At 43.5% G+C, this 14,172-nt stretch overlaps 1 protein-coding gene across 1 annotated transcript in view; it reads right to left on the bottom strand.

The window, feature by feature from the left end:
• HERC2 (HECT and RLD domain containing E3 ubiquitin protein ligase 2) overlaps positions 1–14,172 on the bottom strand; it is a 193,783-nt gene that overhangs the window by 33,797 nt on the left and 145,814 nt on the right. The window contains exons 68-77 of the mRNA XM_045004994.1: positions 13,771–13,911; positions 8,112–8,303; positions 6,472–6,625; positions 5,571–5,678; positions 3,098–3,229; positions 1,525–1,683; positions 1,321–1,439; positions 778–903; positions 363–518; positions 56–171 (exon numbers count right to left, since the gene is read on the bottom strand). Coding sequence (XP_044860929.1) covers positions 56–171; positions 363–518; positions 778–903; positions 1,321–1,439; positions 1,525–1,683; positions 3,098–3,229; positions 5,571–5,678; positions 6,472–6,625; positions 8,112–8,303; positions 13,771–13,911 — 1,403 coding nt within the window. The remainder of the gene's footprint in view (positions 1–55; positions 172–362; positions 519–777; positions 904–1,320; positions 1,440–1,524; positions 1,684–3,097; positions 3,230–5,570; positions 5,679–6,471; positions 6,626–8,111; positions 8,304–13,770; positions 13,912–14,172) is intronic.

Genomic DNA, 14,172 nt, shown 5'->3' with positions numbered 1-14,172 from the left:
CACTTAAATTAGAATGTCACAAGACCAAAACATTATGGCAGATTAACATAATAACCTGTTCATCCATTGCACAAGCTGTTCATCTTGCTCTCTCTTAAAGGCATCATGGCTCTCATGGAGAACATCCATATTCTCATTATCTGCCATTAATTCTCGGATTTTCTTTGCCACCTGCAATGTTATGCTGGATTAGCAACCATTACTTAAAATACCAGTTACTCTTACTTAACACTTGGCATAAGAGTATTTAAATCTCAGCTATTTTCAGATTTAAGTATATTGTTAATACAGAGCTTCATTATTAATTTCTTTTAACACACCCACATGTTCTGCTACCCCATATGAAAATATTTCTGCAGTACCTCATCAAGGAAAAGGCGAGGCAATGAAGTTCTTTTATCAAGAGCAACAGCAACTCTGGAGGCCATACAGTATCTTCTGAACCAAGCCCATTTGTGTGTCTCTGCACAGCAAGGAAGTGTGTCCAATTCTAGATCACAAGCAAGAGCTACAAGCACCTGCAAAAATAAATAAAAACAAAAAAGTTCAGGAACTATATTGCTTTTTGGGTGCAATAGAGGTGTGATTTACTTCAGTGACACTAAGCTCCAGTTGGAAATAAGCATGCACTCAGTGGACCCTTTACTGGATGTTCCTGATGTAGAATGTGGCAGTTTTCTGGAAGTGTCATTTTACTTTGTTTACCATACATGCTTGCTAATATAAAATTCCAACAGAACCATGCTACTTAATTATCCAACATTAGTATCTTGTTACCTTAAAGAAAGGGCTGTGAAGCAACTGCTTGCCACCTCTCACAATAGGATCTTCATAGTCAAACTGCCGCTGCAAAGCTTCTGGAAGGCCTTTAACCAAAGCAGCTAAAGCACTGCCCGTGAAACTCTGGAAAAAAAAACAGCAAAAGGCAAAGTTAATCTATACACTTATTATACAACGGTAGAAAAAGGAAATTCTTAGGGTAGTTGTGATGGAAAATTAATTGCAATTTGATAACCAGTGTGGAACATGAGCTCTGTCCAGATCCTAATAGGCATGTGTCCATATGAAACACCACCCTTACTGGCAATTCCAGATGCAAAGAAGTAGATGGTACAGAGTATGAACTAGTTTTTTGTTCTTAAATGAAGACCCTCCAGAATAAATTTGAAGCTAACTGCCCACCTGTACTTTCCCCGTCTGTAGCTTACCACAGATTTCAGTCATCACAGCTGCATCTGGCCCCTTTCATGAGTATTACATTAATTTGAACATTTAACAAATTAGAGCAAGACATTACTATTGATAATTTGAGCTTCTTACCATAGTTCGTGTTTCTCCATCATTATCCCCTAGAATCCTATTTATGTTAATAGATTGGCCAAACTCTGTTGTTAGCAGCTTCCGTAGTCTCTGCAAGGCCCACATTCTGTGTCCAGCAGCTAAAATGGCAAAAAGAAAACTTAAATTGCTTATAGTATCATTTTTACGCCTAATCAACAGACTTCATTTTAAATTTGCACCTACCTAGGGCACTCAATTGAGCACATGCTGCAAGTGACGCTGCCAGGCGAGGAACTATACTCCTATTGGAAGCAAAATTCAAGCGGAAATCCAGCAAACATGTTACCAAATCCATTGATGGACAAGAAAGAATGCAGCGATCTGAAAGGAGGTCTTTAGGGCCTGTGAAAAAAATTGGTAGCTTTTTTAGTCATTTAGTTATCATGAGAATCTTAGTAAGTGGCCTGAGATCTTAACACCTTCAACACTCACTATAAAACAAGTACAGTAACTCCTCGCTTAATGTTGTAGTTATGTTCCTGAAAAATGCTACTTTAAGTGAAATGATGTTAAGCGAATCCATTTTCCCCATAAAAATTAATGTAAATTTGGGGGTGGGGGGGGGGAGAAGAGGGGCTAGATTCCAGGGGGGGGAAAATTCACCAGACAAAAGACATTATATTTACATTTACACACACACACACACACACACACACACACGTTTTAAACAAACTATTTAATACTGTATACAGCAACGATGATTGTGAAGCTTGGTTGAGGTGGTGGAGTCAGAGGGTGGAAGAGGTTGGGATATTTCCCAGCGAATGTCTTGCTGCTAAATGATAAACTAACGCGCTCGGCTGAGTCCTCAAGGGTTAACACATTGTTGTTAATGTAGCCTCACACTCTACAAGGCAGCACGAATGAAGGGAGGAGACACAACAGACGCATGGCAGTGGCTGCAAACATTCCCTGCGGAAACTAAATGTGATGATGAACCCACGCTATCCCACTGGAGCGCACCATTCTCTCCACTTTCCAAAGTGCCGGGTGGTGCATGTGTGTGAGAGACACGCACATTGCCCCTTTAAGTACGCTGACCCCACTCTAAGTACACTGCCTTTTTAAATAGATCAGCAAGTTGAGACAGCAGCTGCTCCCAGCAAGCTCCCTCCATCCTGAGCCCTGTTTTGTTCCCCACCCCCGCTCTTTGGAGATAGGGTACAGGAGTGGGGGGAGGGGGACACCCTGACATCAGCACCCCTCTTCCCCACCATCCCCTACACAGCAAGCAGGAGGCTCCCGGGAGCAGCTCCAAGACAGAGGGTAGGAGCAGCACATGGCAGTGGGGGCAGGGACACCTGAACTGCCTGGCAATTGATAGCTTGCTGGGCAGGTGCCGTAAAGGGAACTTAGGGGAGCTGATGGGGGACTGCTGGTCCACCCTGGTTGCAAGTTCCCACCAGCTAGCTCCAATGGGCTGCTCTTCCTGCAAGCAGTGGACAAAGCTGGTGGCTGCCAAACAATGTTATAAGGGAGCACTGCGCAACTTTTAACGAGCATGTTCTCTAATAGATTAGCAACGTAACAACGAAACAACGTTAACCAGGACGACGTTAAGTGAGGAATTACTGTAGTTCTAATCCAGATACTCATCTTTCTAAGGAGAGTATGCCAAAACTGTATCTTCACTTATTTATGTATCTTGTTACTTTGTTGATGTATTCTCTATTCTAAATAAACATGTATAAGTGGACACTGCAACCTTTGCTTATGATTACCCAACTCTCTCCTCCTACCATATATTATGACTTACCTGCAGCTGGCATGATAGGATAAACTGTGAATCGCCATCCCCATCCATTCACAGAGCCATCACTGATGAATTTCCACTTTAATTCATCTCCCGGAATTCGCAATTCACTAGACCAATCAGACCACTCACGACCTGTTACAGTGGGATAATACATACACACATTTTCATCTATACTGATTAATGATTACTTCAGTCATCCATAAAATATCATATAGCTACTAGATGCTAGTTGCTGTAAGCATTAAATGAATGTTTCCTAGAAGAAAAAGATAGATCTGTAAATGAAGCACATAAACGTGCATATAAAAATAGCTAAAAATCCAAGACAAGAAGCAATTTCCTGACAACACAACTTTGTTCCTGCTTGAAAAGCTCAACTTAAATTGTCATCTAAGAGATGCCTTCAGGTGTTTTAATACCAAAGTAAGTTACATTTCTGAAAGTCCACTTTCCTGTGGAAAAAATAAAATGTTGGCAACAAGCAATCCATGACAATATACAAAATGAATTCACTATTTAGAATCTTTTCCCACTTTCTCAGTTCAGTACTTGTTCTCTCTGCAGAGACTGATAATAGTTATAAAGTACCAAACAGTTCTTTTTACATAAGCCTATTTCATTCCTAAGATAAAAGTCCTACAGAGAAAACATTTAAAACAATAAGAGAACCTACACACATGCTAATAAGCTTAACAGACATCACCCCACTTCTAACATGAAGGACTGTTCCTGCCAGAGCCCAACACCCCACCCAAGGGGTTCTCTTTGTGGTGACAAGATCATCACAGCTTCAGCTCAGAACAAGCACCTTCATAAACATGATTAGTCCACCCTTTACACAGTTCAGAGGACTCTGACCTGGAATTTCCAGAAGCACGTAATTAGTACACACAGGATCTCTCCTCCCAGTGCAAAGCTTCAAAAGGTTGGCTTCAGAGAGAATTTGCCTTTCCCTCACCCCCATGTACTTCCTAGGAAACCTACTGCAAATGTATTGTCCCAAAAAGCCCTTTGACGTTCCTAATATCTTCCAGAGATTGCATTAAATCTTGTCTTCCTGCTAAAGAAGTTCCACATAATCTCACAACAGTACGAAAACATTTACATTTTAATACAATGAATTCCAAAGATATTTACCTTAATTCAATAAAATTGAACTCAACTGAATGAGATTTGTCCACAATATTGCCTGTCACAACCACCATTAAGCAACTTAAATACAGTACTAAAACAATAATTATAAACTTGTATGCCCAAACTGATATGAGATCCAATGTGAAGGCATGACTTCTTGCTCCTTACATCTACTTTCAGACGCCATGTCCCAATTTGAATAATCTTGGTTCAGGGAGATGGTGGACACCAAAAGGCCCATGCCGCTATACAGATTCAAAGTGCTCCATAAAATGGACTTCTGCTCTTGGAGAAAGGGGTCAGCAGAAATGGTAGCCATCATGATCCATAGCTTGCCCATACTTTAAATGGCACACTTGATGAGAGTGAGAAAGGAAAATACCACATGGGTGAGTAAATGAAACAAGAAAACTGACAGATACTGGATATATGGTTTGATCCAGGGAAGGGAGGAGGAGAAATGAAAGAAAGAGGAAAGGAAGAAAGAGCAAGTGATAGAATTTAAAAACTCTCCAGTCTGTGCCAGATTTTATTTAGAGCACTTGAGAGCAGAAAGATTTGCCTTTAATGTAGTAAAACCCGTATTTCCAGAATTTTAAAATTCTTACAACGAAAAAAAACCATCTAGCATTCCTGTTATAAAATACTGTTTCACACTATGTTCAGATTCATTAAAAATAAATACCTTGGTTATACAGAAAATTGTACACCACACATACTAGGAACCATTTGGGGATGTAACAGTAAAATCAGCATTTACATTTAATTTTAAGGTACAGGCAGGAAAACTTATTTTACAAATCACAACAGAATTAACAAGCGACAAATTAAAAAGTAAAGCAAATTAAAGAGTACGTTTCAATCCTGCCCCAAAACAATTACCACATGCTGCCAGCTTATACTCGTCTTTATACATAGAGGTTAGAATGTTAAAACAGATTTTAAATGTGGAGCCTATCAAAAATAATTTAGCCTGCAGATTAAGGTTGAAACTCTTCTATAAAATACACTACTTTATTTGCACTTTAGAAATTACTTTGCATATATGCACAAATATTAAAAGTTGTTTCTGTTAAATAATTACCAGAATCTACATGTGTTTCAGTTATAGTTATGCGTGTTTCAAAAATAATCTAATGTATTGAGACAACTGCTTAAATTTTTTAAATTTTGCTAATTAAAAAACATTGTAAAACAATATTTGATATGTATTTTTCTAGCCTATTCTCCACCCAAAATAAACCTATACCATTTGCGATACAAGTATATTTCATCCAACAGTAAGATAAACTAAGCACTTAAGAAAAATAAAGTAAATATAACATTTGATTCTTATCACCTGATCGGACTGAAACTATCCTGTTGACTCCATCCATTATGGTGAGAGGGTCATGGCGTCGCTCTGTAGAACACTGGCGATCAAATTCTACTCTGAGTCCCTCAGCACCTAACAAGTAACAAAGTACTTTATATAATTAAACAATAAGTAAAATGGGGAAAATGTAAGCTTTAAAAGTCCAGTGAATTAAAACACTGTTTGAACTGTTCTATGCTGATCAAGCTGGAACGTAGCTATTTTCTATTAAGATAATTATTTGCCTGTAATTAATGTTCTTTGAAAGTATTACATAGTATAGATCCACACACCACCCATGAATTTGGGCCAACTGTACATGACACTGTTCAGGACACTCCAAACCTTACGTGATCTGTTAAAGCATGTCAGAGCATGTACCTGCAAGCTGAGGCAAAACGGCTAACGGCATCAGAAGTCTAACTTTTGGACAGTATTAAATCAATTCACAATGAAACCACAATGCACAAAGAAAAATTATAGTCTAATAGTTAAGGCCAAGGACAAAGAAATTTGTTTATTTCAGGCCCTGATAACAATTTACTATGTGATTATGGGCAAGCTGTTCCCAATGTCCTAATGAAACAAAAATTAGATGTGATCTTCAGCTGCAGAGCAGCTGTGTACCAAATCCAGTACTGCCCAGAGAACCTGAATTCATGAAGAGTACATTTAACAAATTCAAGCAAGGTTATCATCATCAAGCGTACAATTTTTTATTATAACAGGTATGTTAAAACTACCCAATTTACTCAAACATTTTAGTGAAGATTCAAAATGGATGATTGTAAACTGAATCTAAGTGTCTGTTCCTGCAAATCTGCATAATGTAAGTAACTGAATGGATAATTTCTCATCTCATATAAATCTTATCAGAATTCTGTACCTGGTATTTTAACAGTGCCACTGGTTGAAGTATCATCTGTATATGGATGGCTACTTTCCACCACCACTGGCTGTGAAGAAAGACGGCCACTTTGCGAGTCTGTAGCCACATCTTCTAACTCTGTAACACACAGCTCCAACAACATGTCAGCAACCTAAAAAAATACATCTCTACTGATTATACATATCTTCATAAAGAAAACAATTCAGTCTTCTAGAAAAAACTGATAACAAGAGTAAGCCATGATCCCCATCCTTCTTGGTGTCTTGTCAATTACATTCCAATATTCCAACAGAAAAGGTATGAATAAATGAAATAAGCCTCTATTTCAGTTATTAGAGCAATGCAACAAGAAGCAAATATCACATTAAACCCAAAACAGGCAAGAAAAATAAGTTTAAAATGCCCATTAAACAAACAAATGAAAACATCAAAGGTAAGTGTTAAGATAACTGAATGCTAAAATATGCTAATACCCAGGGTTCTCAACCAGGGGTCCATGAGCCCTTTCAAGGGGGCTACGGGGCCCCATGGCTGTAACCCAAAGCCTGATCCTTGACACTCCCCACAGGGATGAAGCCAGAAGGCACGGGGCTGAAGTGCCGATCCCCGGCACCCCCCCATGGGGCTGAAGCTCTGATCCCCAGCGCTCCCCTTGGAGCTGAAGCCAGGAGCAGTGAGGCTGAATCTTGGAGCCCCGAGCCCTGGTGCTCCCCGTGGGGAAAAAGCTCTGAGCCCATAGGCAGAGTTGGGGGATATGGAGGGCGCTGACCCCCGTACCCCAGACTTCAGCGGATGAGCAGGGCAGTTGCAGGGCAGCTCCCTCCCTGCCCCCCATCTCCTTCTCTCCCCGCCCCCTGGCCAGGTCAGCGGTGGGAAGCCAGAGCGGGACAGCTACTGCTCTGGCTGGTGACATGGAGCAGGCAGCTGCCCCTCATCTCCTGCTGGTGCCCGGGGTTGAAGCTGCCCCCTCAGCTCCCAACCCCCTTTGCTCCCACAGAGGCAGGCAGTAAGAGCCACCTGGGTGGGGGGGACCCAGCTCCATGGCTGGCAGAGCCCTCCGGGAAGCAGGACCGCAGGGCAGCCCTCTCAGCACACAGCCCCTACACTACTCCTTGCCCTACACTTTGAGCTACCCTCCATGCCTGCACATAGCCCCTAGCTAGCCTCTCCCTGCACACTGAGCTACCCCCATACTTGCACACAGCCCCTAGTTATCCCCTCCCTACACCCTGAGCTACGCCCCTGCTCGCACGGAGCTGGCTCAAGCCCTGCTGGCCTCTGCCTCCCTCCCCCAAAATAGATGTCCCTGCCCCGAGAGCCCCCCACCTCCGCTGGGTCCTGGAGTTTTTAATAGCATGTTGGGGGGGCCTCTGGGGAAAAAAGGGTTCAGAACCCCTGGGAAATTTATAATATTGACTCTCATTAATTTTTACAGCAAACAGCTATATTCATTTGGTACTCCAATAAAAGGTTTATGGACTGTTATATTAGTATAAGATAATTATTAGTTTTTATGTTTGTAAAAACCTACATCTTCTGAACCTATATCTTCAATGAGTAGGTATCACCTCAACAGAATGAGAAAGAAGGGAGGAGAGTTAAAATACAGTAAGACAACAAAAATCACTTTGACTGACCTGTGGGTACGCAGTGCCCATTCCAGACAGCACAGCGGAAAGAACATCCTTTCCCTTCTCACCAGCCCTGGTGGAGACAGCAAGCTTCAGCAGGTCAACCATGACTCGTGTGTCATCCGGTACTAAAAGACTAGTGAACTCATCCAAGTATTGGGGTTCGGGACCAGATACTTTACTTTGGCTTTCTACATCCTGAAAGAGAAATTCAAGAAATATATAATAAAGAAAGATGGAAGAAAGATTTTATACAACAAACTGAGTTAACTTGCCTATAAAAACCCAACATGGTCACAACCTGTTCTGTAACTGTTGTTCTTTGAGATGTGTTGCACATGTCCATACTGCTTCAGATGTGTGCACGTCCAGTGCACTAGCATTACAGACTTTTCCCTTGGAGGTACCCCCGCACATCAGGGCAGCCCATGCACTCACTGCTGCCTCCTACTGCTGCACAATGGCACAAAGGGTAGAGCCACCTTGATCCTCCTCAGTTCCTTCTTACCAGACAGATTTAGATAGAGAGGGGAAGGAGAGTGGGTCATGGAATGGACATGTGCAACATCTCACAGAACAACAGTTACAGAACAAGTTAGGAACCATTTTTCTTAAGTGATTGCACATGTTCATTCTGTTTCGGGTGTCTCTCAAGCAGGTCAATCAGGAGATGGAATCAGAGTCGACCTGAATAATGACAGAAGGATGAAATGTCCAAATCTGATTTCTCTAGACTGTTGAGAGACGGCATTAGAATCAGAGATATGTACTGATGACCAAGTTGCATCTCTACAAACAGCCACTACAGGCACATGAGCTAGAAAGGCTGCACAGGCCATCTGAGATCTCGTTGAACATGCCAGCATGCTGTCTGGGGAAGTTACAGTGGTCATATCGTAGCACAAATGTATACAGGAGGAAATCCACAATAGGATTCTTTGAGATGAGACCGGAATGCCCTTCATCCTGCCTGCAACTGCCACAAACAGTTATGAAGATGGCCTATGGTTTAGTCCTATCCAAGTAAAATGCTAATGCTCTCTTAACATCAAATGTGTGGAGTCTCTCCTCATTCTTCTGAGAATGAGGATTGGGGAAGAATGTTGGTAAGTATACTGCCTGACTGATATGGACGTGAGAAACCACTCTGGTGAGAAATTTTGGATGAAGGTGAAGATATACCTTTTCCTTGTATAAGATACCTAATGGATCAGATACCAGGGCTCTCAATTCCCTCACTCTTCTTGCAGAGATAATTGCCACCAAAAAGGCTGGCTAACTTGAAAGATGAAGAAACAAACAGAGAACAGGCAGTTCAAAGGGCAAGGTGGGGGTGTATAATAATGTTCAAATCCCCACGAGGGAACATACCACCTCCTTTCAGTCCTCTTAGCTGTGTGAGGCAGGGAAGATGGTTTTTGCCACAACACTCTAGTGGACTCCCGAATAGCCTCATTTATGGTCAGCGCCACTCAGTAAGGCCCCACAGATGCCAAAATGTCAACCAATCTGCCTGAGCTCTCCTGAACTACTTCCATCTGTATATCAGGGTGGAAGCCATTCTCTTAAGGAGGTTCTGATGGGCCCCATAATCATCCAGAAACGGTGAGAAAACACTGGACACTACCACCTGATCAAGTGATGAGGAGGAGTAACCCAAGGCTAGCTGAAATGGCGCTTCTCCCAATTCCTCCAAAGTGAGATTAATTGGGGCAGACTGTTCAAGTCTGATAACCGAGCTCAGTACCAGGAGTGGCTTCTTGCAGATCTCAACGCAAAGAGTGATCACAGTACCTACTGGAACAGGGAGGGGGAGAAGAGGAACTGGAGCTGGATGGAAACCCACACTGGCTCCAGTAGAGTTACAGATATGGCACTGGAGTCCAATTTTTTCCTGACAAAGGCTCCCTACTGATGAACCAACATGGAGCCTCCACTGGATACCAGCAGTGAAAACTTCTCATAGCAGAGTGATGTTTTACATGACACGTCTGTAACACATAAGATCCAATTTCTGACTCAGACAACGAACCCAAGTCATTCAATGAGGGAGGTGCCGTGCTTCTCAGTGCTGGGAAGCAGTGTTGGGAGTCTGGAGAGGATGGCACTGGAGAAATTATAGTCAGTTTGCCCCTCAACTGCATCGTACGAAGGGGTACCAGACCATTCGAAGGTGCCCATGGTACTTGGTGCTGAACTCTAGCAGTCAGCAAGTCCTTGTGGGTGTCTGTTGGTATGGGTGAAGTGTTTCTTGAACCACCAGTATCAATAGACTCAGCTGATCACTTGCCATGACATCAGTCTCGGGAGTTGACAGCACCAGGAGTCTCTCTTGGTGCTGCTGAGTCAAAGAGGACGCACTGCCAAACAAGATGGTGCTTCCTTATAGTCAATCTCAACAGCATCAGTACCTGAGTTAACAACCTCACCTAAGGTTCTACCTGCCCCGAAGGCAGACTGCTTGGCACTATGCGCACTCTACCCTGCTTCTCAGCTTGGCTGCTGGACACTGGTGCTGGCAACCTCAATCTCCTGGGCAATGCCGTTCCTCAGTGCAGTCTTCCAATGTTTCTTCTTCAGTACCGGAGAAGGAGATCAATGTTGGGACTTTGCCATGCCAGGAGGCGCACTCCTAAGCAAAGTAAAGGCACTCAATGCCCACCTCGAGCAGGAAGGTTCTGAAGATTGGGAAGGGCTGCATCCATAAGGAGGTGTTTTAGTCTGACCTCCTGGTATTTGTTAGTTCTGGGTTTCAAGCCCCTGCAGATTTCACATCTGTCCCTGATATGTGCTTCTCTGAGGCACTTCAGGAACCTGGAGTGCAGGTCCCTGATCGGCATCAGCTTCCTGCATGCGTTTCAAGGTTTAAAGCAGTGGTCTCCAACCTTAACGCACAAGATCACTTTTTGAATTTAAGGGCAACCCAGGATCTACCCCATCCCTTCCCCATCTCCCCTCTCTTCATCACTCGCTCTCCCCCACCCTCACTCACTTTCACCAGGCTGGGGCAGGGGGTTGGAGTTTGGTAAGGGGTGCGGGCTCTAGGCTGGGGCCAAGGGGTTTGCAGTGTGGGAGGGCACTTCGGGCTGAGCCTGAGGCAGTGGGTTGGGGTGCAGGAGGGGGTGAGAGGTGCAAGCTCTGGGAGGAGCTCATGGCTGGGGCAGGGGATGCAGGAGAGGGTTTGGGGTGCTGGATCTGGGAGGGGGGAGGGGGGGCAGGCTCTTGCTGGGCAGCACTTACCTTGGGTGGCTCCCGGTCGGTAGCGCAGCGGGGCTAAGGCAGGCTCCCTGCCTGCCCCAGCCCCACGCCACTCCCAGAAGTGGCCAATGCACCCCTGCGGCCCCCGGGGGGGGGGGCACCTGCACTGCCCCTCTCTGCAGGCACCGCCCCACAGCTCCCATTGGCCACAGCTCCCCAATTACCGGCCAATGGGAGCTGTGGGGGGGCACTTGCAGGCAGGAGCAGTGCACGGAGACCCCTGCCTCCCATTCCTCCAGGGCTGTGCTGGCCGCTTCTGGGAGCAGTGTGGTGACTGGGACAGTGTCCAGGATCGACCGGTTGGTGACCACTGGTTTAAAGTCTGGGGACTGAGGCATGCCACAGCACTGGGCATCGACACCCAGAACCACTGGGAACCAAAATGTAAACTAAATACATTAGTAAAATAAAAATATAAACCTACACTTCAGTAAGACGACGCAACAAGTGCCAACCATATACAACAGAAAAGACTCAGAAAGAGGGAAACACTTGTGGTAGCAAGTTACCACCTGTGATGATTGTCAGAGCGTGCTAAGAAGGAAGAGATGAGAGTTGGGTCTACCCTTTGGACCATCATGCAGCAGCACAATGCAGCAGAGGACACATGTGCCATACCAATGGGTACAGCTGAGGGAAAAATCTCAAATGCTAGTGAACTGAGCAAGCTTACACCTGCAGGGGAACAGGCATGTGCAAGAACTCCAAGAAACAGAAATTTAATACTGTGACCCTAAGACAGGGGTGGGCAAACTTTTTGGCCCAAGGGCCACATCTTGGTATGAAAATTGTATGGTGGGCCATGAATGCTTACGAAATTGGGGTTGGAGTGCAGGAGAGGGTGAGGGCTCTGGCTGGGGTTGCAGGCTCTGGAGCAGGGCCAGAAATAATAAGCTCCATTATTACTTTTCCGTGATTTTCCATGGCTTGTCTGCAACTCAGCTGCAATTTGGGACAATCATCCTGTGATTCAAGTAGGGGCTCAATAATAAACATCTATCAGCCGTATTCACAGTTTTGACTAGTAGAAAGTAGTGGTAGGTTAACAAGTGTTCAGCTCCTATTTTGTGAAATCCCTAACTAATTAAAAGGGAAAATGTGAAGAGAAATACAGAATATCAAGCCACAAAACCGTAATAGATGACTGACTGTCAAATCCTCAGCACAAAGTCCTAAGGAAAAAAATATCAACTATTTCTTGATTTTATGAACCAATGCTTATTAGGCAAGGCTTAGGAGCATTGCATATTTAGGGATCACTTCACTACATCATTTGGGGCATTTACTAAACAAAAATTTGCCATGCTGAAGTATACTATAAAAATTACTGCCTACTTATGTAAACAATACTTTTACATGCATTAGACAGTAGGGCTGGCTGGAAAACAGAAATTTCATTTCAGAAAAAACAAGCTTTCAAAAATTTGTTTTCATTCCACATCAGAACTGAAATGAGACCGTTCGAACTTTAGGGTGAAAAAAACACAAGACTACCAACCCCAGAATAACCAGTAACTCAGTGGTGGTTAGGGCACTCGCCTAGGATATGAGATTCAACTCCCTGCCGAATTTGAAACTAAGACATAGGGCAGGTCTACACTACCGTTTAAGTCGATCTAACCTACGTCGCTTAGGGGTATGAAAAAGAAACTCCTCTGAATGACGCAAGTTACAGTGACCTAAGAGCTTTCCACACCAATGCTATAGCGGACCTAGCTTCCACCTCTCTTATGTCGATGGGAGAGTCCTCTCCTGTCAGCATAGAGCATCTTCACTGGATGTGCTGCGGCTGCGCTGATTTGGCGCTTCTAGTGTAGACCTGCCCTTATACCTGGGTCTCCCACATCCCAGGTGAGTGCCCTAAGTACCAGACCATTATTGATTATTTTGGGGTAGGGGTCCCTCTCTCCCCTTTTCCTTTGGGTCTCCCACATCCCACGTGAGGCTACTGGTTATTCTCGAGTCCCTCTCTCCTCTTCCAGAAATTTCATCCTGACCTTAAGAAACCTTCCCAACTAAATTTTTGTAAAAATAAGATACTTATTCATGAAACATTTCAGCTTTAACAAAACAGCACTTTTAGATGGGAAAAAATTTTCAAAAAATTTGTGACCAGCTCTACCTAGCACCATAAAAAATACATTTGCATTACACAAAGCTAACTAACTACATACACGGAGTTGTATTACATTCTCAACAAGAAACAGGATGTATACTAAGCAGTGAATTTAGAAATAATTGCAGAATCTGAGTTTCCTGTAAAACAGCATGCATATGGCAGTTGCTGTAGCACCAGAATTTTTTTTTTTCATCTGATGACATAACTTGTCAAACACCAGAACAATTCAATTGCTTGCTGGAGATACATAATAAAACCTATAATCTTAAAAAATATTAGCAATATTACTTCTTTGGTTTTCGTCATGGTCTCTGCTATGATACTGGCAGCTCCAGGATCATCAGTGACTGGAATGAAAGGACGAGAAGAGGCAGCAGCAGCTGAGGGAGTTACAGCAGAGGGGGTCACAGCATCTTCTGAAGAAACAACCTAGTCAAAAAATATCATAGTTAACCAGATAGCAGAGCAATAAGATATTGCATGTGTTTAAACAAGCTTAACTAGACTTTTTAAAAATAAGTTTGTGCTCAGAAAAGAGATGCCTAAAAACAGCAGCATCTTATTCAAGAAATCCAGTCCCTGTATGAACCTTGCAGTGGTGCCTACTGGCGAACTAAGGGCTTTTCTTCACTATGGCACTAAGTCGATGTAAGTTATGCTGCTTCAGTTACATAAAACTACATAAGCGAA

The sequence above is a fragment of the Mauremys mutica genome, chromosome 1 (genome assembly GCF_020497125.1).
Source record: "Mauremys mutica isolate MM-2020 ecotype Southern chromosome 1, ASM2049712v1, whole genome shotgun sequence".
Classification (NCBI taxonomy): Eukaryota; Metazoa; Chordata; order Testudines; family Geoemydidae; genus Mauremys; species Mauremys mutica.
The sequence above is the reverse complement of the archived record's forward strand: the minus strand, read 5'-3'. Positions and strand labels throughout refer to the sequence as shown.